Source organism: Martes martes, assembly GCF_963455335.1.
Source record: "Martes martes genome assembly, chromosome: 3".
Classification (NCBI taxonomy): domain Eukaryota; kingdom Metazoa; phylum Chordata; class Mammalia; order Carnivora; family Mustelidae; genus Martes; species Martes martes.
This window is the reverse complement of record NC_137890.1, coordinates 55,779,091-55,805,224: the sequence shown is the minus strand read 5'-3', so window position 1 is coordinate 55,805,224 and position 26,134 is coordinate 55,779,091. Positions and strand designations below refer to the sequence as shown.

The window sequence follows — 26,134 nt, the reverse complement described above, 5'->3', positions numbered from 1 at the left end:
CATATAATCAGAGGTCACACAGATGCTCAGGCAATAAAGAGGGTGATCCTGGGGTACCTGGCTGGCTCACGTGATAGAGCGTGAAACTCTTGATCTCACGTTGTAAGTTCAAGCCCCACATTGGGTGCAGAGATTATTTAAAAATTAAAAAAAAAAAAAATGACCCCAACAACTTCTCCATGAGGAGAAATGTCTGTAGCCACTTTCACAAGTGCCATTTATTCCTACTCCAACCTTCTGGACTCTTTGGAGCTTGTCTTTGTTTAAAGGTTTCTATTTATCCAAAATAAACACAAATCATTTGGATTGTTATGTATTATTCCAGTTTATTAAACAATGAAACAAAGCTTATGCCACATATTCCAACAATGCTTAAATAAAGAGCTTGAGATATAAAGGCTTATGAAAAATGTATAGTCTTTACATAATACATACTATTTCTAGCTCATGAATAAATATGGAGAACAGGAGCCATTTTTATATCACAGATCGGCAACATTCAGCATCGATGATTATACAAATCCACGAGCAGACAAAAAAAAATCCATGATCTTCATTTTAGTTATAAAAGCTAAAAATCCTTTTGCCACATTTAAGCAATATCCAAGGTGTCTGGGGGACTTGTAGTCACACCCCTGAAAATAAGGGCACTGAGTCTCCAAGTCCTTACGTTCTCTCTTGGTTAGAAGCTTAACAATTGCATGAACTCCTTCAGGAAGCAGAAAAACCAGAACAGGTGAAGATCCTGTTCTATATAACGTGTTTTATAAATCTACCCTGGAGAAATACTTCATTTTTGTCTTAAAAAATGTGCTCAACTTTTATAGTGAGGTTTCCGTTTCTTTTCATCCTGGTATGAACATGTACATAATTTGAATAAATTGATACAATCAACACTGCATGACGTTGACTCTTAGGTCTTCAAAATGAACTTGCTTCTACTATTTTAGAAATTTAGTGTACACTTTAAAAATACAATGTTTTCTTCATTTAAAAAAAAGGGGGGGTTCTTAAAAAAGTAATCCTTTGAACTAGAGGAACCCAAAAGTGAAAGCCTTTCTGAGAAAGCCCTGACCAGGTCAATGGAATGTTTTGGTAAGAAGAAAAAAAATCTCTGTCTAAAGATAATGGTTCAGTACCAGGAGCCGGGCCCCAGTGCACGTGCTCTGCAGTCACGTCTAGAGTGGGTGAGGGGATCTGGACTTTCAACCAAGTGTTTAACCAATTAACACCTGTACGCCACTCCACCACTTCTTCTCTTCTTAATGACTTTGTCTCAAGTTTGGAAATAACAATTCTGCCTCACGAAATCTTTTTCAAAGTAAACGTTAATAGAGAAGGCAACGTGAAAGTGATTGGCAGAAAACGGTCCCATCCCCAAGAGAGACCTACACGCCTTCAATGCTGGGTACAAGGAAGGTGGTGACCCAGGGCAGGAACAAACTGAGAACCTGCCCTGCAAATACTTTAGGAGGGTCCATCCCAGAGCCCCCGTCAGTGTGTCATGTTCTCGAACGGTAGAACTGAAGGTACCCAAGTAAATATGTCTCCTTCCCTGGGCTGTCTTCTAGAAGTGTAAAGTTCTTCGGGTTCTCAGAGTCACTTTGTAGTTTAAAAAGAACAAGATGATGGTGAGAAAGAAGAGGGAGAATGATTTTTGTTGTCTTAGGGGAAGAAAGGAAGATACTGTATATTTTTTTCACAAACTGGAAAACAGGTGCAGCACTAAAAAGATAGTTTCTAAATTTTCAAGCAAGTGTTTTCCAACCAAACTGAACAGGAAGTCCGAGACAGGACATACCTTAATAGATAACCTGAACTAAAGTAAAAACTGAGAAATCCGGAAAAATCAACTCTGATTCCCTCGCAACATCTTGCTATGGAAAACATAATAAAACTGTAACTTAGACCGTGTTCTCTCTTTTCACAAGGCCTTGGCGAGGAGCTTTGCTAGGGATTCCAGTGAGCGTCCCATCATGAAACCACTCTCTATTCTTTACACCAGCCTGTTGATGCCGGGATTCTGGCGGGACGACAGCAGGGCTGAGGTCCATCGCCTACCCACCAGGCAAGCAACTAGAAGCTACTCTTGTCTTCATTTGACCCTCCATATCAATATAGGTTATTGTCCCCATTTTTCAGAAATAATAAACTTTGCTAAAAATCGGAGCAAACTGCTAACATTACCTAAGACTGAACCCCAGCTGCCTCAAAGATGTTCCATCAACGTGGACCCTGCCATGTTCAAAAGCCAACGCATCCCACCGTCATGGATTTAGAGATTAATACTTCGTAACAATTCCTCACAAAGGTCAAGCCTTCAAAGGCTGAAAATCACTTATTGTAAGTGAAGGATCCTGCCAAAATAGGAAATTATAAAGCAGGGCAATGTTCCAGGGCTCTGTTTCCTGCACTGTTTCCACCTGGAGTTGAAAGGGCCAGGTCTCCACGTGTGACGTTTCTTCAGCTGACGAGAAGCGACAGTCCCCAGTTCAGGAATAACACCACACTCTTGGAGGCTCTATTCCATGGTTCTGATGAGCTTCTCTAGAGCAGCCTGGAATTCTCAGCTCTTCCCTGAAGAAAATGACACACAGTTCCAGATCTTTTCGCAAGTTCTCTTTAGCAAGAAACGTATGTTCCACATGCGGTCTTTGATGTCAAAGGGCACTTGCATGGTAAGGACTCGTGTTTGGATGTTAGTTTCCAGCATGAAACAGTCGATGCGCGGCGTCCACTGCCAACACACAGCAATCTGAACTAACCCCATCTTCAACTGTTGCTCACGCTTCAGAATTTGTGGTGAACCAAGCAGTGAGAAGCAGCATGACACGCAGGAAGCTTTATTGTTTCGGAAGGGAGTGTTTTCAGAGCGCTGTCTCATGCAGCCTTGACTTGTCACAAGTCTAATTTCTTCAACTGCTCATAGGTCACAAAGAACTGCAGTTACTGGTTAAGGCTGACAGAGAAGATGCCATCTTAACAACCTGGACCCCTAAAAACAGGCTCACAGACAGCACCTTTAACAGATACACCTGGGCAGACCATGTGCCATGGGCAGGATTGAACATGAGGGACTCCATCCTTATCCATCCCATAAGATCTTCCCACTGGCCTCCCCAAGGTCAGCGTGGAACAGAACTACCACAGCGGAGATATCCAAATCCCTTAGCACCAGCACCCCTTTGTAGATGACATCCCCCCTGGCTAGTTCTGGCAACCGCTGAGGTGGGCAGACTTTCCAGGACAGTAAATTCTGTGTGGAACAGAGACAGCAAGCCCTGGGAAGCTCTCCTCAAGGGTCACAGTGAGGCAGGCCTTCAGCAGGGGGAGGCACAGATAAAGAGAAACGGGATGGTGAAAACCACATTCCCTTCTCTGTAATTCTGCCCTTCTCTGTCTAATGAACCTGCCTCCCACTTGGCATACCGGAAACAGTGCTAATCGGCCCAATAACTCAGGAGCTAATTCCTGTTTATCCTCAGGCATTCTCTAAAATAAGCATTCTAGAACACCGCTGCCAAACCACATCCTTCCCCAGGGTGGCCTGGGATATCAAATCAATCCCTGACTCTCCTTGTACTCGTAAGTATTCTCAGTTTCTAAAACAGAGTCTGAATAGAAATTTGTATTGATGTCATTCCCTTTCAATAATACCAGCACTAAATCAAGATTCATATAGCCCAGCCCAGAGATTTTATACCTGCTGAGATAAAAACTGAATCATTATCTCTCAGAATCAGAGCAACTCAAAAGAAGCCACTTCTAAATTATCATGAATAACATGACAGTTTATACAATCTTTTTCGAGCTACATCTTTCTTCAGATGTACTGTGACAGAAAAGGATACAATGATATTCCAAGGACCAAGTCTCAACCAATTTGGCCAAAATCCTTTATACAGAGCAAAAAACCCTTCATTCTTCCATGTCTGTTACAAGGAGGGAGAGAAAAACAAGTTAACTTCCAACTTTCCAATTAGGTCAAATGTGTTAGTAATTCATTAGCAGCCAGACCGAATGATCTATTTTTCTTAAAAATAAAATCCTGTTCGAAAAGACTGTTTAAAACCTCATTGCCCTCTGCCCCTTTTTGTTCTTTAAAGGCCTCTGCGTCGGAGAAGACGAAGGCTCCGTGTCAAACTCGCCCACGCCCCAGCAGGCAGAGAGCAGCTGGAGGAGGAAGAAGTGAGACTGAGGCCCAGCTGCAGTCTCCTGCCTCCTGGCCACGGGGGCTCACGAGCAAGTGGGAAAGAAAGAAGCAAAACGATGGCAGTAAAGACCTAATTCAGAGCATCGCTACTTCACATCTCTAGGTGGATAAAGACATGCATCTCTGCTCCGCTGCAGCAGCACTTGGAAGCCTAGGCTGTGCCTGAGTCACGCCAGAAAAAAGGAACAGCAAAGCAGACCCGGACGCTGGGCTGCTGGCAATCTAGTTGGGAGACAGCTGCGAACCTGCATCCCCTCGTGAACAGGAGGGCCCACTGTTCACACTGAGAAGTACAGTAAGAGCGACGTGTTCTTTTGAGAGATGTCTGAATGCAGGATATTCATTCCAGCAGGACTCGAGAGGAGGGAGATACACTTTGGAAGGAGACAAAGTTCTACTGTGATGGCAGAAAATCTGACTATTTTCTCTCCCTTTACAGCAGAGCAGCGGTACAAAGGAAATGAACTTTCATTTCTAAAGATTCATCGAGGGGCGCCTGGGTGGCTCAGTCGGTTAAAGCCTCTGCCTTTGGCTTGGGTCATGATCCCAGGGTCCTGGGATCGAGCCCCGCATCGGGCTCTCTGCTCAGCGGGGAGCCTGCTTCCTCCTCTCTCTCTCTGCCTCTCTGCCTACTTGTAATCTCTGTCTGTCAAATAAATAAATAAATAATCTAAAAAAAATTCAAAAACACCTTTAAAAAAAAAATAAAGATTCTGTATTTTGTATTTGTAAAATGTATTGTAAAATCAGCCCCAGTGTGGCCAAAACTGGGCACCATCTCAGGGCTTTGGAGCGTCATTCATGTTAGTTATAACACCCTCAAAATTTAGTCACTTCTTCAGTTAAACATATGTATACAAATATGTGTGTGTGTGAATATGTAGGTCTATATTCACACACACATTTGGGGGGCAGTTCCGATGACCGAAACAAACCACTAGAATAGTGAAGAGTAAGTAAAATAGATTAGCTTATTTCATAAGTGTCCCTTATTATTATTAATTATACTAACAAGGCTTACTACGCATGAATCCAGGCACTGTCCTGTTTTGTAGGCATCATCTCAATGATTTTTTACAAGAACTTTATGACACATGTGCTATTATTGTCCCATTTCACTTATGAGGAAACTGAGGTAGAGTCTGAACCTCCACCAAAGTCAGACAGTCACAAGTGACCAACCCACAGGTTTGTCTTGCTCTAACCCTTGTTTTTTTCATGGTGATAAGAAAACTCTTCAGAGGGGAGCAAGGAAGCTAATAAGCCATGCAAGGACCACATGACCCTGCCCAGGGGCACAGCCACTCTCACCTGTAACAAGCAGTCCAGGGTACCTGTGTAGCCAGAGCACGTGCCATCCCGAAGGACTCTCTGATTCATCATACGTGTTCTCACAACATCCACGGGGTTGGAGGCCAGGGCCCCGGCCAAACCACAGGTGAAACTTGAGCTGTGAAAAAAGATACCAATGGAAAAACAAACAGTTCACCACCACTGAGCTGCAACCATCACTAGCAGAAGCATGAAACAGCCTCCTCCCCAACAACGCCAAAGTGACATGTAACAAGAGGCAAGGTCCCCAGGAGGAGGTCCATCACTAGAGCGCTGCAGGAACTTCTTAAATACGGCATTGACTATAGTGGCTTCTAAATTCTGGCCCCAACTAAGAATACCTTTGAGGTTTCGGAATGTCAAAGAATCAGAGAAACATGAAGGAATGTCCTCCAATGATGATTTATCGCATCTGTTTGCTATAAGCAGGCATCAAAGTAATTTTAGCCCTAGCATAACCATACCATTCTGGGAGAGCAGAGAGAAAGTCCTCACTGTAATGCCTCCCCACCCCACGCCCCTAGGGGTCTCTGGGTCTACGAAACTTTCCGTCTCACAAGACCAAGACCACACTTGGTATCAATTGACTCAGGGCAGGGTTTCTCAACTTCCACTCCTAACATTTTGGGGACCAGGCAAGTCTGTGTTGTAGGGGGCTGTCCTGTGCACTGTAAGCTGCTGACCAGCTCCCTGGCCTCCACAAAGCAGATGCCAACAGTATTCCCCAATCCTAACCATCTGAACAGTCTCCAGAAATTGCCAAAGGTCCCTCGAGAGGCAAAATCAGCCCTCAGTGGATGAAACCATGATACATCCATACTAACCTGCAGCTATTATAAATTCAAGAAGTCTGTCTGTACATATATGGAAAGATAGTTGGAGCATATTATTAAATTTAAAAAAGGAAGAACAGCAAATACTGCATGGTACCACTTATATGTGGAATCTACAAACAAAAACCATAGAACCCTGGAAACAGAGTAGAAAAGTGCTGCAAGGGGCGAGGGATGGAGGAAATAGGGAGAGGCCGGTGAAGGGGCATAATCTTCAGCTCTAAAATGAACAAGGTCTGAGGATCTAATATATAATAGGGTGACCATAGCTGAGAACACTATCATATAACTGAAATTTGCCAGGAGAGTAAAAGTTAAATGTTTTCACACACACACAGAGAGAAGGATAAACATGTGAGATAATGTCAATGAACTCTGGGGGCAGAGCCTTTCACATTGTGTATGCATATCAATCATTATGTCCTACGCTTTCAATAGCTCACAGATTTGTCAATTATAGCTCAATAAAGCTAAAAAATTAAAATAATAAAAATAAAAAGTAAGATGATCTTGCTTGTGTAATAAGGACACATGATATACATTTATAGACATACCTGCACGTGCCCAAAAACCAAGCTGTTGACCGTGGTTACCTATGTAAACAGGTAAGGACTTTTACTTTTTCTTGGTCCACTTTGAATTGTAACTTTTCAAATATGAGGATATAATACTTTTATCATAAACCCTCTTTAAAATCTCTATACATTTATAGCAAACTGCCACCCTGAATTAATGCATCCCTAAAATACTGTTGTTGTTTTTTTTTTTAAATCTCTAAACATACAGGAAGTGGGTATACACAGTGTCTCCCATGAGGCCCGAGAGAATCAGATGCTTCTTGGTGAGGTCATAGACCGGCAGCTCCACACCGACAACGATGGCAGCCCTCTGGGCCGTAAGGGACACACCCTGCATAAAAATATCAACAACCAAGATTTAGACAGCTCTCCGTGGAACCAGCCTTGAAAAAAAACTACACAGTGACAGAGTAGAAAAGTCCAGACGGTAAAGAAGTCAGAAGTCCCATGCCCGGTTCTCATTCTGGCACTAACTGTACGACTTTGGTCAGAACTTGGCCCGGCCAAGTCGCCTCACAGAGGCTCCGGTTTCCAAGTACATACTGAGGACCCTATCGGATGACCTTTAGGGTCTACTCTGTGAACTGACAGGTCACAAGAATACCAGGGAGCAGCAGCCTGTATCAGCACTTGCCTATTCACGGTCTTCACTTAAGGACCAAGAAATCACACAGATCAAAAAAATCCATCGTAACTATAACCTAGAAAACCCTTCTCTATAAGAATTTTTTTTAAAGTAAACAAACAAATGCTCCATCTTCACAGAATTTCTTATCCATGAATTATTCAAAAGGTACTTTAAAACTATGGCATATTCCTTGTAATTCCCATTCTATGCATAATAAAATTAAGGAAGAAAGTAATTTTGAGGGCAGACATCACTCTTCTTCCTATATGCCATTTTGCCATTTGGGTTAAAGAAGAGGATGGAAATAGGAAAAATAAATTCAAAGAAGGAAAACAAGAAGAACTAAGTAAGGAAGTTGGCTCTGTTTCACGGACTTACCTTCCACAGGCCCCTTGCTCCCTCTTGCTGGTAAATGTTAACGAAGTTGCCTATCATTCCGCCTTGAATTGTGCTGCTCTGTGCCTGCATCCGAATCTAGAGATTATTTTAAAGACAAACATGAGAAGGAAAGCACATTTCTCTCCAAATGTAGACTTCTCAAAACCATTCAATCTGTTGTTTACTAACCATTAAAAGAACTGCAGTATACATAGGATTGTAATGCTAGTTTAAAATGCCCCGGTAGGATTTATAAGGATTTATAATTATGAGGATTTAACATTCATAAGGATTGGTTCTGAGGCACTCTGGAATCAACAAAATGCATCGAGTGGAGTCCAGAGCTCATTAAGTGTCCCAAAAAAATGGATTTCTGAAAGTAGTCTTTTGAAAAGGAAAGAAAAATAACATACTTTCTTATAAGTTACTGAATAGGAAAGAGAATGTGATGGTATGCTAAGATTTCATGTAACTGATAAGAGTATCCAGCATACTTGGCAGCACTAAGCACGGGCAAGGGTATTTCTTAAATTAGTTACTTCAAGCCTCTACTATTTCCGACCAGCTGAACCAAAAGGTATGCAAGCGAGCTGAGCACAAGATGACCACATGATAGCCGTCACACTCAGTTACACTTGAACATACAAATAACCTTCACAACAGCCACAGAATTCGTATGACCGAGATTCCAACACAAAAATAATGTTTGATGTAGCTCTCTAAACTTTTTTAAAATTAAAAGGGATTTCCCACTAAAAACTGGTACCTTATTTTTGTTTAGGGAGCAATTATCTCTCACTTCTAAAGGAAAATGTTACTGCCATGCTAACATGGGAAAATAAACCAAAATACAAGAACTGCCTTTCTATAAGCCCGTACATATGTTTGAGAGATTAAGGGACATATGGATATTTCTCTCCACTTTTTCCCAACAAAATCCCAGCAAAAGCACCTTCACACATGCTGTACTCTACACACTGCTGCACAAAACTCTGATGTCTATCAGAATCTCTAATTAGAGTGAAGGCTCTGAGGGCAGGGTCCTTATCTTACTCATTTTTCGATTCTAAGCCTGTAGTATGTCAACTAGTAGAAGGCAGAAGCAGTGAACACTGGTTAGCTAATAGGAACAAAAAAGGAGAGAGAGAGACAAAGACAAACATCCTGAGAGCACTGACAAAGTTAGTCCTGGGGCACCTAGGTGGCTCAGGTTAAGCATCGGCCTTCGGCTCAGGTCATGATCCCAGGGTCCTGGGATCAAGCCCTGCATCAGGCTCTCTGTTCAGCGGGGAGCCTTCCTTTCCCTCTCCCCACTGCTCATGCTTTCTCTCAAATAAATAAAAATCTTTAAAAAAAAAAAAGAAAGAAAGAAAGAAAGGAAAGAAAAGAAAAAGGAAGTCCTGACTAATTTCTGTTTTGTTTAATTAGTTTATTTCCTTGTCTTATTCCAGAAAGAATTTAAGGAGGCTGTACCCTGGTGTTGGCAACAAGGTCATCCAATACGTAATGTCTAACTGCAGTAAGGAAATACTTCCATTCATATTTCCTGAAATCAAGTTAACGGATAACATCACACGTTCAGAAATGGTCATCAGTGAGCCAACTTGTGTAGAACCCACAGCCCATCCATTTTTAATGAACCAATAAAACCTGGAAGATTTTCAGTGAAAAATGAAATTCAAATGTATCCAAGCCCAAATTCTTTCTCTGCTTAATCACCAAAAACCTTGTCTCCACCATAAGCTCTACTTTTGAGTTCCTCCGGATCAGTGGGAAATCCACCCAGTGGAGGTTTCGAAGTTACATTTTCATGGCATTTAAATTATAAACAAGTTCACACATACAGTACGTTATATTCACAGCTTTTCATTATCTGAGTGGTGTTGTCAATAAGAAAACATGGAGTATGCCTGTAAGATATGGATTGCGGGGCGCCTGGGTGGTTCAGCGGGTTAAAGCCTCTGTCTTCAGCTCAGGTCATGATCCCAGGGTCCTGGGATCGAGTCCCACATCAGGCTCTCTGCTCAGCAGGGAGCCTGCTCTCTCCTCTCTCTCTGCCTGCCTCTCTGCCTACTTGTGATCTCTGTCAAATAAATAAATAAAATCTTAAAAAAAAAAAAAAAGATAATGCATTGCACTGCTTACTTTCAAAACATCAGTTGGATTAGCGATGGTTGAGGATATGACTCCAGAGAGAATTCCACACACCACATTTATTAGTAGAGTTTCATCTATAAACAAGCACATATTATTCAGCTTTTCATATACACAGACCTCTTCGTATCAGTCACTCAAATATAGGTGTAACTCATTTACAAACTGCTTATACATCTTCAGAGGATAGTAAAATTTCTGCTTTACAAATAAAGCAATTTTTTAAAGATTTTTAATTTTTTTTAAAGAATCTCTATACCCAGTGTGGGTCTTGAATTTATGACCCTAAGATTAAGAGTCACACATTCCAGTGACTGAGCCAGCCAGTAGCCCCTGAATCGAGCAATTTTTAAAATATTAGAAATTTTGCTGGCTTAACAGGATTTTGCCTAGCGAAATGACTTGATACCAAAAAAGGAATGTGAATTCTCATGTAAAGTAGACAACCATAAACCAATACACTCTTGTGTTAAATGCAGACCACTCTAGTAATTAAGATGAGGTATATCTCATAGGAGAATAAAAAAGATACACTCCTGGGGCCCCTAGGTGGTTCACCTGGTTAAGCATCCAACTCCTGACTTTGGCTCAGGTTATGATCTAAAGGTCCTGGATCAAACCCCAAGTCAGGCTCCACGCTCAGTAGAGCAAAGTCTGCTTAAGATTCTCCCTGTCCCTCTGCCCCCTCCCCCCACTAGGGCATGTGAGCACACGCTCCCTCTCTCAAATAAATAAATAAATAAATAAATCTTAAAAAAAAAAAAATACACTCCTAGAAGATACCCAGAAGATAAAGTTGTACCAAAACAAAACAAAAAAGAAAAAACAGAAAAAGTTCTATGGATTAAAGCAAAGTCACAGAGTCAACAAGCAATAGAGTATTAGAATTCAATTCATAATACTAAGGAGGGTATTCACTGCTTTCCAAAAAAATCGGCAATAATTCCTGATTTTGGAAATTTTTAACTACAACAACATACCCTCTAGTCTCGGTGTCTTAGAGATGAGGACAACTAAAAATTTGTTAAGATTGCTCCTCTTTTAACCATCACTCCCCTAAGTTCAGGTAAGAACAGACTGGCTTTAAGCACTGTTCATTCAGACTTTCCACCCAGAGTTTTCCTCAGCAGTAGTAAAGTCACAATTAGGCTCAAGAAAATCTGATCTCACCTTGACTAAAGACACACAACCCACCCAGCTCCTATCCACAAGCGGAAAAAAGACTCCCCACTCACCTTCTTGGTGTTCCACAAACAGTCGCTTCAAGCTCTGGTAAGTGCCTATCTTGATAGTGCCATAGGAAGCCTGGCGTAACATCGCAGGGGCAATCCTATCAAACCAACATACAAAAGGACAAAGAGATCCTAAAAATCACTTTAAATCCTCTAGAAGACGAAGACACACACACACAGATGCAGCCATGTGTTTGCCTTCTACAATCAAACTACGCTAAACCAGGTTTCTCACAATTCAAAATCCAACAAAAATATAGTTGTGTTCAGGTAAATTTGCGCAAATTATTAGTTTACTAAGTGAAAGCTCAACCCCTTGTAGTTATCCTTCCGGAAAAGGTAAGTGACCGTGGAGTTCTGTTTGCTCACCCGTGTTCAAGGGAAACGGCTCTCTCTCCTCTCTCGGGACCAAGCTCCTGGTGAAACCCGCCCTCTGTAAGCAGCCAGCATTCTTCACTGCCTCTCTGGAGCGCCTCTCCCACCTCGTTGGAGGCCCTGTTCAAGTCCTTTCCCTCTCTGAGCCTTCTGGACCCCAGAACCACCCAGGGGCAGCTGTCTACCCCAGCTGCTCCTGAATTTCCCAGCTCCTCCTCGAAATGCAGTCTGCCTTCCCTCTCCCCTCTCCATCAAAACTGCCCTCACCAAGGTGACCAGTTGACATCTCTGTCACTAAATTAAATCAGGCGTTCCACTCAGTACCTTACATGACCTCTCTGTGGTATCTGCTACTGAGGTACTGAGGTATACCTCAGGATACTGAGGTATCCACCCTGCCCTCCGTGCAGCTGTCTCCTCCCTGAGCTCCATAACGTCCCCCTTCTCTTGTTTCCATTTCTCCATAGCCTCCTACTTCTGTCCTCTGGGGTATCCGGAGAATTCCATCCTGTGCTTTCTTCTCTCCCCGCTCCACACACTCCCCGGGTGATGTCATCTACTCCCATGTTTCCAGCACCATACAGACTCAGGACGCCTAATTCCTGCTTCCAACACTGATCCAACCATGCATTTCCAACTGCTTTGTAGATTTCGCAGTGCACGTGTCCTACCCCCAGCCCGTCTTCAGATCCAGAATCCCACAGTGGACTCAATGTTCTTCCACTCCAACTGATCAGCTCTCCTCTCTATTTCCCAGACCAGGGAAGGGATTTGGGCCCTATGGTGGACCACATGAAATCAGGATGCCTAGCCTGACCCGAGGCTGTCCACGCCCTGACCCTTTATTATGGCTCCAGCTCTCGCTGCTCTCGCTGCTCACCGCCTCCCACACCATACGCACACCGCCTTACTTGCAGTTCCTAGAAAGTACCAGGCTTTCTTGCACATTCTACCAGCTCTGTAGAAACACAGTTCCCTTCTAACTTCACCTGGCTAACTCACTCTTTTTGATCCTTCAACCTCACACTGGGCACCACCTGGATCAAGCAGCCTTCCTGAAACACACCCTCTCCCCTGTCCTCCTAGTCTGGGCTTGACCCTCTGCCTCTGCCAGACCCAAGTACTCATTATCAGACCCTATCATACCCCCTCTTCACACATCGGCAGCCCCAACTAAACAACAGCTCCTTCACGACTGTGTGTTGCTGCTGATCTCCTTCTGTGCTCCCAGATCCAGTCTCAGCCTTCTCAGTGATGCTCTGCACCCTGAGAGGGAGGTGCTCACTCACAGATGAGTCATTCAGGCTCTCCTGCCGGCTGACTTCCAGGTGGATTCCACCAGGAGACAATGGGATGGAGGGAGCAGGAAGAAAAGGGATTCTCCTCTCCCCTGGGCGCCACAGAAGCATCATCCCCCCACAACTAATGTTTGCTCCTTTAAGGCTCTTGTCCTAACAGGCTCTGCTAACACCATTCCTGTCCTTGTCCTTTTGGCCCTAGGGTTGGTAACAACTTCTCACCTTGGTCATTTCTAGGTACTCAACATTCTTCCTTTTTGTTCCCTTAGCCCTCAAGTAGTCTCCTCACTGAAACCACCCAAGTGAATTCTGTTTTCTCCAGAACTCGGGCTGACACAGGCACCTGTCTTACTCACTTTCCTATCTTGTGCCTTCAGCACACTGTTCCCCAAATGCTGGATTAAAGAAACGTTGTTCACAACCCTTACCCACAGAGAACACGCCATCATTTTCCTTAGAGCAAAAACCTCGGTAATTCAGAACAGCCAAGGGGAAGGGCTTTTCTCAGAGTGAAACACTGAATTATGGAATTTTTTTTGAAACAATGCATTAGTATCTGTATTTAAAAATAATAAAAACATACTTTCACCACAACGTTCACTACTTAAGAGATACATAGAAAATAAAGTTGAAATGAAACATGAAAAAATCTCCCAAACCACTAGCTCTTTTCAAATATACTTCAAATTTCTACTTTTTCTCTATGACATCTTACTTTTCAGTCTATTCATTTGGAAGGTCAATAGTCAAATATAAACGTACAGAAGTCCACTTACCCTGAGTACAGAGCTTTCAGTCCTTCTTCTTTGCCTATCCGCACTAATGCGTGCAACATTCCTCGATACCTGATTTCTTTGAAGTTTGCGTCATTCGTCTGGCCTTGAATCTGGAGCCGTGTCTTGGTTAAGTCAATTGGAAAAGTACCTTAAAATTTTTTTTAAAAAGAAATATTTCACTCAATAAAAAGAAATTCCACTAAATAAAGGATACATGGTGACTTATTACTGAGGAAACATTTCGACTATAACATAAACGAAGAAACAGAATTAAGAAATAGCAAATACTTTGCAATCTTTTCTCTATTTGGGAAAAAAACTAGGAACCAAAAGATTAAAAAGACCCCAAAGATTCATAAACACACCTTCCTTTCTTTACATTTTTATGTAGTTTCCATATTATTCGACATAGGATTTGAGAAGCTGCACTGCTGTGAAAAGTAGGTACGCAGAATGATTTCCATGAGTAGGAAATTTTAAAACATGTTACTACTTTTTTGCATTTCCAAAAGCTAAAATCAGGTTCAGTATGAATGAAGAGAGAGAAGTTCCTTTCTAAAGTAGCATCTCACTTTGTGTTCTGTAGTGTAAAAGCCAATCTGTTCACGCAGGTAAAAATGTTTAACCCGGGGCGCCTGGGTGGCTCAGTGGGTTACGCCTCTGCCTTCATGATCTCAGGGTCCTGGGATCGAGCCCTGCATTGGGCTCTCTGCTCAGCGGGAGCCTGCTTCCCCCTCTTTCTCTGCCTGCCTCTCTGCCTACTTGTGATCTCCGTTTATCAAATAAATAAATAAAATCTTAAAAAAAAAAAAAAGTTTAACCCAGTGCCCCACGGAGTCTACGGAAACATGTAACACTCATTCTCAGCAAAGGTGACCCAGCGTGGCCATGGGAGAGCCCGCCCACACAGGCAGCCAAGTGGGTGGGTAGTTCAAACGCCTTCACCCCCCAGCCCTGGTCCTCACAGGCCCCTCAGGGCAAGCCCCTGTCCAGGACGGCAGCGACCGAGCCCTGGGAGCCAACCACGTGTCCAGCCAGCACCCGGGCCCTCGGGAGCGGGCTCAGTCAGGATATGCTGAGCGAATTATGCCAGGACGTAGACAGCGCTAACCGGGATCTGACGTGGAGCTCAGCGGAGGAGGAAGTCCGGGACACAGTGTGGCTAATGGGCTCGGGGAAGACCAGGGGTGCCTCAGCACGGTCGCTAGCCCCAGGCGCTCACAGGGGGTCCAGTCGGGGAAGGACGAGGCACACCCAGACAGATGTAATCTACAAATGACTGATAAGACCTGCTGTTTGATGAACAAGTTCCACTTTCTCCACACTGAACTCTGAACACCCGGCAGCCAGATGACCATGTGACGGAAAAACATATCAAAGAAGGCAATTTTGAAATCGGAGATTAATGTTTTAAACTCTCACATGCTGTGCTGGAACTACGGTCACATCGAACACCACACAGAGCAGCAAGCAAGGGACCTGAGGGTCCCCCCGCAACCCCGGGGGGCTCCTTACCGCATTCCGCCGTAATGGAGGCCAGCCCTCCGTACACAAAGGGCTTCCAGTTGAGGGCCGACATCTTCACCACCGTCCCTTCTCCTGGATCAGAGAAACATAGCCTCCGATAGGGTCTTCCCTGGACACAAAAGGAAGGCATGCCGAAGTCATAACTCCGCGCACAAGCAGTTTCTTCTTTAAACCTGTGTTCCACTTGGAGACTGCCATCAGATGCTGTATGTGAACCACGCCCCCCATCCCCACCCCCACCCCAGTAGCTCAGGGGAGCCTCGCCTTCAGAAAGCGAAGCTCAGCTACCTACAAATCTCATTTTATCAGTTGCCTTAAATCGCATTCAGGCCTTAAGTAATGCAATATGCTGTTCCCCGTGATATAGTGAATGTATTTAGTGGAACACATGGGAGGCTATTTTCTGGGTAGTCCATTTTATCTAAAATCCACTCATTTTCACTCAACAACTATTTGTCATTTGTCGCCACTGTCTTAGTCTCTTAGGTCCACTAGAGCAAAAAAATGTTGCAACCCAGTGTCCCAAGACAAAATGACAATTACTCCAAAGTACCACAGTGTACTTCTAGTTCACACTCCATAAATGTTAGTTTTCTTTTCTTATCCATATCACCTTAAGAGATGGGAGTTATCTTGGTTTGAAGGAAAGGGGTGGACTCTGGGGTCAGAGTCACACGTCATCCTTCCTAGGGAAGTTTCCATTAATCTCTAGGGTTTTTCCTCAACAAGGTCATCACCTTCCAAGCAGCGAACACAACCAATTAGAGGTGGGGCCCATACTTTTATTGGCTAAGCTAAGTAAAATGCCTAGCTTGTACTCCCATAGTGGGGAATAAATATACACCTTCAAACTAGCACAAAAAAGACAGTCAACAATTGTCGCCCTCCATCTTCCTTTCACTTAAAAGGTGCTCACACGCTGTGACACGTATTTACACACCTGCCATGCCCGGTCCCACACATTCATTACACATTCTGCAGTTTTACGCACTTTCAGCTGGTAAATCTGGCCTCTGCCATTAACAGGAGAAACATGCAAATTAACACATATTTGCATATATACCATCAGCCATAATTATTGTGGTTTGAAATAAAATTCCTAATTTATTATAGTCATTATTGGTGAGCGATATGCCCAGGGTTTTTACTCTGCATGTTTTACAAGTTTCCTAAGACTACATTTCTCAAGAAAGGCCTGCCACAAGTCATTATTGCCAAAAATGGCAGTTTGCAACAAGGTCCAGGGGCTTGCTTAAGCTAAGAAAAAACACAAGGAACCCAAAGGAAACTCTAAATACATCTACATTTACAGACATTAACCGAATTCAGACTGGCTACAAGTGAGTAAGATAGGGGCGCCTGGGTGGCTCAGTCCTTAAGCATCTGCCTTGGGCTCAGGTCATGCATGATCCCAGGGTTCTGGGATCGAGTCCCACATCCAGCTCTCTGATTGTCCCACATCCAGCTCTCCACATCCAGCTCTCTGATTGTCAGAAGGGAAACCTGCTTCTCCCACTCCCACTCCCCCTGCTTGTGTTCCCTCTCTTGCAGTCTCTCTCTGTTACATAAGTAAAATCTTTAAAAAAAAAAAAAAAAAGTAAGAGAAAGGACTCTATAAGCACGGAACTTGAAAAATCATCATTTGCTTTATGTTTCAGGACCAAGAACAAGTCCTGCCCACAAAAACTCATCTCAGCTCCCTATCATCCTTACGAACATTTGATAATATCTATACATAACTAATTCTTAACCTAATGAAATTAATAATATAATGATTAATACTATAAGTTATATAGACTGTCAGAACACGTTAATAATAAATTCAATAACTCATTAACAGTCCACTAGTACCATTCTTAATCCATTCTAGGATTCTGCTGAATTCAAATTAAGAAAAACAAAGCAGTAACTATGTAACAGTGACACGTGGAAGCACTATAATTTGCCATTAGAAAAGTGTCTGATACAAACGATAGCAGTGGATTCCCCCAACAAGTTTGGGATAGGAGAACAGAAAAACAGACTAGGAAACAGAGTCTCAAGCAAGGTGCCTTGCCCAAGGGCACACAGCTGATGGTGTAGAATTGGGCCTCCAACCCAAGCGTTCTGATTCCAAATACAGCGTTCCTTCTGCTACAACTTGAGGCTCTATGCAATCATAAAGGAGCGATGGTGTTTTAATTAAGGAGAAAATAACACTAAGCAGCCTGAAAAAGTTAGTACTGATAAGCTGCATCTTATAAAAAACAAAAATGTACTTAATTTAAAAGTCTTAAGAGAGACTATAATATTCAGAAGGTAGGTAATCAATCTAAACAGCAATAGTTTTTTTTTTTTTCCCCCAATACACAGTATACAAAGATAGTGTTCAAATAAATTTTGGGAGTTGTTCACGGTGGTGAAATTATCATACTATAAAATAAGCCATTTTGGTGAACAATTCAGAGGCACGTCACACATTCAGGATGCTGGTGGTGGTGGTGGTGAGTGCCTAGGGCTATCTAGTTCCAAAATCCCATCCCCAGAAAAGAAAACCATTACCCAGTCAATCCCCACTCCCCCGCTTTCCAACACCCCCACTTCGGTCTGTGATACTATGTACGAGGTAAGCATCTGTGTGGCACACAGAACTCCTTATTAGGAGTTCCTAAGCTGACTACAGAGCTTCTGAAAAGTACAGACCCTAGGTCCGCACCTACGGAATGAGGACATCCGAAGCATCTGTGTTGTTACTGAAAATCAGTGAGTTAAATACGTGGTGCCCAATTTGCACCTTGGAACACCTACCACTTAAATGCCCACTTTATGTAGTTAATTCTCAGTGATGATGTTAGAGCTTATCCTTCTCCTTACTCATTCATTCATTCATTCATTCATTCATTTAAATTTACTTATTTGACAGAGAGACAGCCACAGAGGGAACACAAGCAGAGGGAGTGGGAGAGGGAGAAGCAGGCTTCCTGCTGAGCAGGGAGCTCAATGTGGGACTCGATCCCAGGACGTGGGATCATGACCTGAGTGGAAGGCAGACGCTTAACGACTGAGCCCCACAGGCGCCCCTTACTCATCTTATTTAGTAGTGACTCTTTTTCTACACACACATATGTGTAGAAGACTTCCTGCAAACTGTCAGCAAAACTTTATAGGAAATGGAATCATGACTAATCTCGAACTTAGAAGCAAAACAAAAAAATTTTTTAAAGACTCTAATGCCATATGGCCTCATGCCATCTCACCGATGAACCTTCTGGTTTCCTGCCACTACTTATTTGTTTTACTTTGTTTTACTTATTTGGCTACTTTCGGCGACTTTGTCTTCCGTCAGTTTTTTTCCCCAAGATTTTATTTATTTGAGAGAGAGCGAGAGCAAGCAAGTGTGCAAGAAAGCACGAGTTGGGGCTGGGGGGAGGGAAGGGGCAGAGGGCAGAGGAGGAGAAGAAGCAGGCTCCCTGCTGAACAGACGCCAGGCCAGGACCAGGACCTGAGCAGGGATCACGATCACGACCTGAGCCTGAGCTGACCTGAGCCGGGATCATGACCTGACCCGAACCAGACGCTTTACCAACAAAGCCACCCAGGTCCACCCCCCCCCCCACCGCCGCCCCGTCTTCTGTCAGTTTTGATATTAACTTTTCGGTTAGATCAAAACCCAAAAGCTTTGGGTTCAAATGCAAATACTCAACTAGAACTCAAAACTGCTGTAGAAGTGCCTCCCCGGGGTTTTGAATCAAGTGGGTGGGGCACACACCTAGCTGTTCCTATTCAGATGCGCCTGGGCCATAAACTCATCTTCCCTAAATGAGTGTCCATTCCTGCATCCCCGGGTTAAACTCTGAGACAGCACTTACTTTCTATTCAATTACAATTTTTTAAAAGTTAGCTAGGAATAGGGTAAAAATTACCTTCGGGCTCTTCTCTTTCGCTTTCCTAATGCTAGGACTAGATTACTGGGCAGTTAAGCCTACTGCCTGCCTTCCCAGGTTAATGTTTGCTGTGTCAAAGAAAGAATACTTTAGGGACGCCTGGGTGGCTCAGTCAAGCAGCAACCTTCGGCTCAGATCATGATCTCAGGGTTCTGGGATCGAGTTCCGCATTGGGTTCCTTGCTTAGCAAGGAGCCTGCTTCTCCCTCTGCCTGCTGCTACCCCTGCTTGTGTTCTCTCTCTCTGACAAATAAGTAAATAGACTCTTAAAAAAAAAAAAGAAAAGAAAGACTACTTTGACTAATCAGAGAGTATCAGTTGTTGATCCAACAAGAGAAGGTTCTAGCTAAGGCTGGAATAGGAGACATTATGTCCAGTACGGTGTGCTGGCCACCGCAGGCAGAGACAGGGTTGCGGCTATCTCAAGCTGAAATCTCTTTTCAGTAAACTGAACCATTTCTTTGTTTTGGAGCGCTCTTTGGAAGGGTTTTTCTTACATACGTTGCTTAACTTCCGAGCACAACTCTGCGAAAATCCCAAATCTACTCAAGCCCCAAGCCCGACAGGCCAGCACAGTCAGGGAGCCTTCTGTCCTTAGCGGTCACTAGTGTCTGGATGACATCTCGGCCTGAGACCCAGGGAAGGGATTACAACTTTGGAAAAACTCTAGTGTCGGGCATACCAGTGCCTGTGATCACTTCCCACTCTGCACTCCTCTTTAGGCCATACCTTTAGCCCAACTAAACTTCGGGACCACTTCTCTGCTGCGTTTTAAACACCATGCTAATAACCACAGCCATCTTTACTGAGTATCTTCCATGCCAGGCATTGCTATAGATTTTCCACACAAATAATTTCATTTAATCCTTACAACCCTATGAAATAGGGAACGTTAGCCACATTTCACAATTGAGGAAAGACAGCCTCAGAGAGAAAAAGTGAGTTTTCCTAGTCACACAGCTACCAAGTATGCAAACTAAGGCCTCCCTGAAGGAACACATGATCTTTCTCCTCTCTGTACTACAAAGCCAGATGTTATTTTCCAAAGGCTGTTAAAAAATATTAGCGGGTGGCAGTGCTGAAATTCTGCACAATCGGAATAAATGTATGATTTTCCTGCAAAGGACATACAAACTTTCCACCTATCTTTTTAAAGTGTTTCCTGAGTGGAAATGCCTACACAAATTAAGGATTCCAAATCTTTAGATATGTACTAAGTTACCATATCCTCTCTCCTATATTCTCTGTTACTTAGTACTTATTTTCTCCTTACCTCATTTGCACAGCTGCAAAAAAGAGGTAAAATATATGACAGTAATTGCTTCTGGAACTTCTGAAAGCTTCCCAAGTTTCTGTTTTATAATTAATTCTGGATAAGTTCTTTCAGATTTACTTGGGTTTCCTTTTCAGTCTTCAGTCGTAAACTGGAATCACAGTCTCTAAACTTCTATGCCCTCTTAAATCTTTGTTCCTCATGTTTGCTTTTCATAGACTCTCATTTTCCATTCTCTTTCAAGGTACAGTATGGAAAATAAGCTCATCACAGCCTTATGAAACGTGGAATTTAAAAGGAATCTTAGAAGTCATACCTCATTTCATACGAATTAACTGAGCCCACGATCACAAAATTAGGCAGCCGCCAAGTCAAGACCACCGTTCAGGCCTTTTCAACTTTTTTCACTACCCGAGGAAGACGAAAACTAGAATCTGTAGGACAGTCCCAACACCGTTCTGCTCTTCTGGCGCAGGAGCAGCAATGATAAACACCGCAAATGCTTTACACGAATTTACACCTAGAAAGACTCTTAAGATCCAGACCTACATTAACCTTCCAAGCAAATGAAGTGCGCCCGTCCCTACAAACGTGAGCCAACCTGCAGGAACAATTCAAAGCCCAGTGTGCCCTCGCCCAGAGTAGGACGCTGTCGGGCACCGGTGCCGCACACTCCGAGTGAACCGCGAGTGGGAAGGATGCAGAGGCAGGAGAAACACACCGTGGGGACCGGGCCGCACAGTTGGGACCTGTGACGCGGGGGCCGAAGTCACCCCACGCCGCCAAGTGATGAGGCCCTGCAGCCGGCGCTCCCGCAGCCGGCGCCCCTGCCGGAAGAGCGCGGCCCAGCCCCGGAACCTCGCGCCCCGGGGAGCCGGGCTCCGCAAGCGAACCGGGGAGCAGCGGTGGACCCTGGGCACGCCCGGCCCCGTCGGCGCTCTCCCGGGCCGCAATCCGACCGCAGTCCCAGCCCCGGCCGAGGCCGACCGGAGGGGCAGCACCGCCCGCGGCCGGGCAGGGAGTCCCACGCCGACCGGTTCCGGACGCCGCGGCGAAAGGGGGACGGGCCGGTGGAGGGGCGACCCGGAGAAGGCACGGAGCGGTCAGCGCAACCGCGGCCCGATGCTCAGACACTTACCGGGCGGCGGCGGCTTCCCCCAACCCCGCTACCTGCGCTCAAGCGCGCGCGGAGCCAACCTGCACGGGAGCTGGAGAAAAAGCAGCGGAGCAGCGGGGGCGGCTCCGGAGGCGCGCGCGGCCCCGCCCATTCCACCCCGCGCGGCCACGCCCTCTGCCGCGGCTCCCATTGGCCGCCCGGGCCGCGGCCACGCCCATGACAGCCGGCGACTGGCTGACCGCGGAGGGACCGGGCACTGAGTAGCCGGCTCCCAGCTGACCAGGCGGGGAGCTGTGGGAACTCGGTGACTCCCACGGCCTCCGGGCTCCACTCCGCAGTGAAAGAGAAACTTTAGGGAACGCACCGGGAGCCTCGGAACTGGAGGCCTCTTGGGGTGCTGGTTCCCTATGTGAACCTCCGCAGTCGGAGAAAGGGAGAGCTCACTAATTTTTTTTTTAATCCCAGTTTTTTAATTTGAAAATTTACCGACCGACTGAAGAGTTGCAAAAATAGGGGCGCCTGGGTGGCTCAGTGGCTCAGTGGGTTAAAGCCTTTGCCTTCGGCTCAGATCATGATCCCAGAGGCCTGGGATCCAGCCCCGCATCCAGCTCTCTGCTCAGAGGAGAGCCTGCTTCCCCCACCCCTCTCTCTCTGCGCCTCTCTGCATACTTGTGATCTCTGTCAAATAAATAAATAAAATCTTAAAAAAAAAAAAAGAGTTGCAAAAATAGTACTATGAAGAGTATACCCTTCACTCACGACTACCATTTCACATTTGCGGCCTCTCTCACAACGTAGGCCCCACCCCCAACCTTTGGAAAGTCGCACACAACGCTGGCTCGCCCCTAAACATCTCACTATTATCATGTATAAGAAATTTAATACCATTTCTGTCATATCATTCAACATACTGTCTATATTTAAATTTCCTTTATTGTCTCAAAATGTCATACAATTGCACACTCGGGATCTACCCAAGATTCACCCGTTCCGTTTAACACCGTGCCTCTCTAGAAACTCCTTTTATCTACTAGGACTTTCACTTTTTCAAAATCTTTCCTAATTCGACATATTTGAAAAGTCCAGGCCAAATGTCTTGTAGACTGCATCATTTTGGATTTTTCAAATTGCTCCCTTATGATCAGATTCAGACTAAACATTTTAGTAGAAGTGGGAGGTGATGTGTATTTCCATGTTCTTTTGTCCCATCATTGGTACCACCAAGTTGGATCACTTGATCAAGGCATGCGCTGGCCAATCTCTCCACAAAGATACTGTCAGAAGCTCAAAAATGATAGAGGTAACACCAAGGAATCACTAAGCCAGTAATCAGTAAAAGTTTATTGTGCACACATCAGAAAGACAGTTTGCAAACTGGGAGCACTCAAACCAGAACACGGAAGGAGGCTCAGAATTATGTTATAAACAGCTTCTATAGTGAGAAAGCAGTGGCTATTTTTTTACAGCGATTGGTTATAATAATAGAATTTTCTTAAACAACAGGGAGTTGGTCAGTGATTACCTCATATCAACCTTAACAAACAGCTCAAGACTTGCTTAAGATTTTCAGAGGCCTAAGCAAGATATTATCCAGGTGAAGTTAGTCTTGCAAATTAAGCTTTGTATGATTAAACTGTTTTTTTGTTTTGTTTTGTTTTGGTTTGGTTTTTTGTCCATTCAGAGAATTTTCAAGCCTGGCCTCCCTTTTTAATTTCAACCATACCTCTTTCCTCCTGCAGCAGAGACTGTCTGTAGCGATAGGCTGAACCATGTGAATTGTTTTGCCCAAGGGGTATAAGCACACACCAATGAACGCTTATTGAATTGTTTATAAAATGGTGATTTTCTAATGTTATCATTCTTCTACCACTCTAAAGAAGAGTACCCCCTTTTTTCTCCTTTTCTAATTTTTTCCCCCTGCTTCTCATCCTTCTTCCCTTCCCAGCTCCCCTTCCTGACCTTCCCCTTTTTGAGTAACAGTATAGACTCAGTGTGGACTCCTGCATTTAAAAAAAAATTTTTTTAAAGGATAGACATATATTTTTTTAAGATTTTATTTATTTATTTGACAGAGAGAGATCACAAGTAGGCAGAGAGGCAGGCAGAGAGAGAGGAGGAAGCAGGCTCCCCGGTGAGCAGAGAGCCCACGATGCGGGTTGATCCCAGGACCCTGAGATCATGACCTAAGCCGAAGGCAGAGGAGTAACCCACTGAGCCACCCAGGCGCCCGACTCCTGCATTTTTAAATCCAACTTAATTCATTTACTATAATTACTATTACTATATTACTGTTATTACTTTTGGTGCTCAAATTGCCAATATTTGGTCAGTGGAAGCCCCTTCACCTGGTTCCTTTGATTTTACCTATATAATATCCTATCAATCTTTGAGCACTTCGTTGCTTTCTGACCCAAGACCTACTAACACTTCATTGAATCTTCTCTGCCCTTGCCAGGAAAACCCCAGCCACTTTTGGGAGGAAATGGCACTTAGAAAATTAGATCAGACTTCTTGTGCTCACTGTCACTGGGATGTCATTCTTCCAGGCCCTTACAGTGGACAAAGCATATATATATTTGCATAAATATATCTATGGAGATATAGATATAATGCAGTAAACAGTATACCTTTCACCCAGTTATAGTTTTAAATCATGAATTCATACCTCCATGTCAAAATCCAACATCAGAGAGTCTTCTTCTTTCCATATTTATATCTTCCTTCTCCCTCAGTGAAAACCCTAGTTCACAACAGCATTAATGTATTTGATCATTTATTCTATAATATACAGAAACCAGATGAGAATCACATACCAGTACTACCACCGCAACAAACTTTCTAAACTCAAGATTTCTTGGCAGTTCCTTGTATCGTGATAATACATCCTTCTAAATCGTGTGCAGGTAGAGCACTGTGTTCAAAGTTTACTTGAATTCATTGCTTTTTGCTATGGTTATGTTCTCTCTTTGATATATTGTCAGGTTGGTCATTTTTATTTTCATCAATTTTAGATTTTTGTTTTCATCTTTTATTTATTTATTTATTTATTTATTTTAGATTTTATTTATTTATTTGACAGAGAGAGATCACAAGTAGGCAGAGAGGCAGGCAGAGAGAGAGAGAGAGGGGAAAGCAGGCTTCCTGCCGAGCAGAGAGCCCGATGCGGGGCTCTCAGGACCCAGGACCCAGGACCCTGGGATCATGACCCAAGTCGAAGGCAGAGGCTTAACCCACTGAACCACCCAGGCGCCCCTGTTTTCATCTTTTTTTTTATTCAATTTCATTTTTTGAATGTATAAAACAAATAAAATCTTACAAAGGTGAAACTCCCTCCCCATTCCCTACACTCTGGTCCCACTCACCTCCTAGCAGTAACCCCGTTCCTCAGTTTCTAGTGTGTTCTTCCACTGTCCTCAAGTTAAAAATATATAGAACTATATGTATTTGTCACATATTGCTGTATAACAAAGCTTACCAGCTTAAAACAACAAGCACATATTAGCTCACAGTTTTGGTGGGTCAAAAATCCAGAGGGGCTCCCGCAGGCGGTGTACCAGGCCTCCCAAGATTGCAGTCAGGTGGCACCTGGGGCTGCAGGCATATCAGGGCTTGAGGCGGGGAGAATCTGCTCCCCAGGGCGCACAGCCTGGCCATTGGCAGGCCTCAGGAGATCCTCTTTCAAGCTCACTCACATGGCTATTGGCAGGCCTCAGGTCCTCACTGGCCACTGGCCAGCGTATTTGTTTCCTGGGGCTGCCATAACGAATGACCAGAAACTAGATGGCTTTGAGAAACAAGAATCCATTCTCTCACAGTTCTGAAGGCTAGGAATCCGAAATCAAGATGAAGGCCAGGCCATGTTCTCTCTGCAGGCTCCAAAGGAAAGTCGTTCCTTGTCTCTCTCCTAACTCTGAGCCATTGCCAGCCACCCTTGGCATTCCCTGGCTTGCAACTGTATAACTTCAATTTCTGCGTCTGCTTTTACATGATGTTCTTCCGTCGGTGTATGTGTCTCTGTGTCCCAGTTTCCTTTTTTTTTTTTTTTTAAGATTTTATTTATTTATTTGAGAGAGAGAGCGAGCATGAGAGGGTAGAAGAAGGTCAGAGGGAGAAGCAGACTCCCCGCAGAGCTGGGAGCCCGATGCGAGACTCGATCCCAGGACTCTGGGATCATGACCTGAGTCGAAGGCAGTTGTTCAACCAACTGAACCACCTAGATGCCCTCCTAGTTTCCTTCTTATACTGACAGGAGTAATGGGAATAGGGCCCACCCTAAGACAACATGACCTCATCTTAACTTGATTATATCTGCAGGGTGCCTGGGTGGCTGAGTCGTTAAGAGTCTGTCTTCAACTCAGGTCATGATCCCAGAGTCCTGGGATGGAGCCCTACCTCAGGCTCCCTGGTCTGCAGGAAGCCTGCTTCTCCCTCTCCCACTCCCCCTGCCTGTGTTCCCTCTCTTGCTGTGTCTTTCTCTGTCAAATAAATAAATAAAATC

At 44.2% G+C, this 26,134-nt stretch overlaps 1 protein-coding gene across 3 annotated transcripts; it reads right to left on the bottom strand.

Moving 5' to 3' along the window:
• Positions 1-303: 303 nt before the first annotated feature.
• SLC25A30 (solute carrier family 25 member 30) lies at positions 304-25,279 on the bottom strand. 3 transcript variants are annotated; one of them, XM_080798389.1, is made up of 11 exons: positions 25,144-25,223; positions 24,302-24,376; positions 15,313-15,433; positions 13,798-13,945; positions 11,352-11,446; positions 10,108-10,193; positions 7,963-8,058; positions 7,163-7,287; positions 5,525-5,663; positions 3,852-3,932; positions 304-2,940 (listed from the first exon to the last, which is right to left on the bottom strand). In XM_080798389.1, the coding sequence occupies exons 2-11, from the start codon at positions 24,320-24,322 to the stop codon at positions 2,899-2,901; spliced, it is 954 nt and encodes a 317-aa protein (XP_080654515.1). In that variant the 5' UTR covers positions 24,323-24,376; positions 25,144-25,223; the 3' UTR covers positions 304-2,898. The 3 variants fall into 3 exon arrangements, with proteins under 3 accessions (XP_080654515.1, XP_080654517.1, XP_080654516.1); XM_080798391.1 differs by lacking the exon at positions 24,302-24,376 and having other exon boundaries at positions 25,144-25,279; XM_080798390.1 differs by lacking the exons at positions 24,302-24,376; positions 25,144-25,223 and adding an exon at positions 21,658-21,740.
• Between the last annotated feature and the right edge of the window lie 855 nt (positions 25,280-26,134).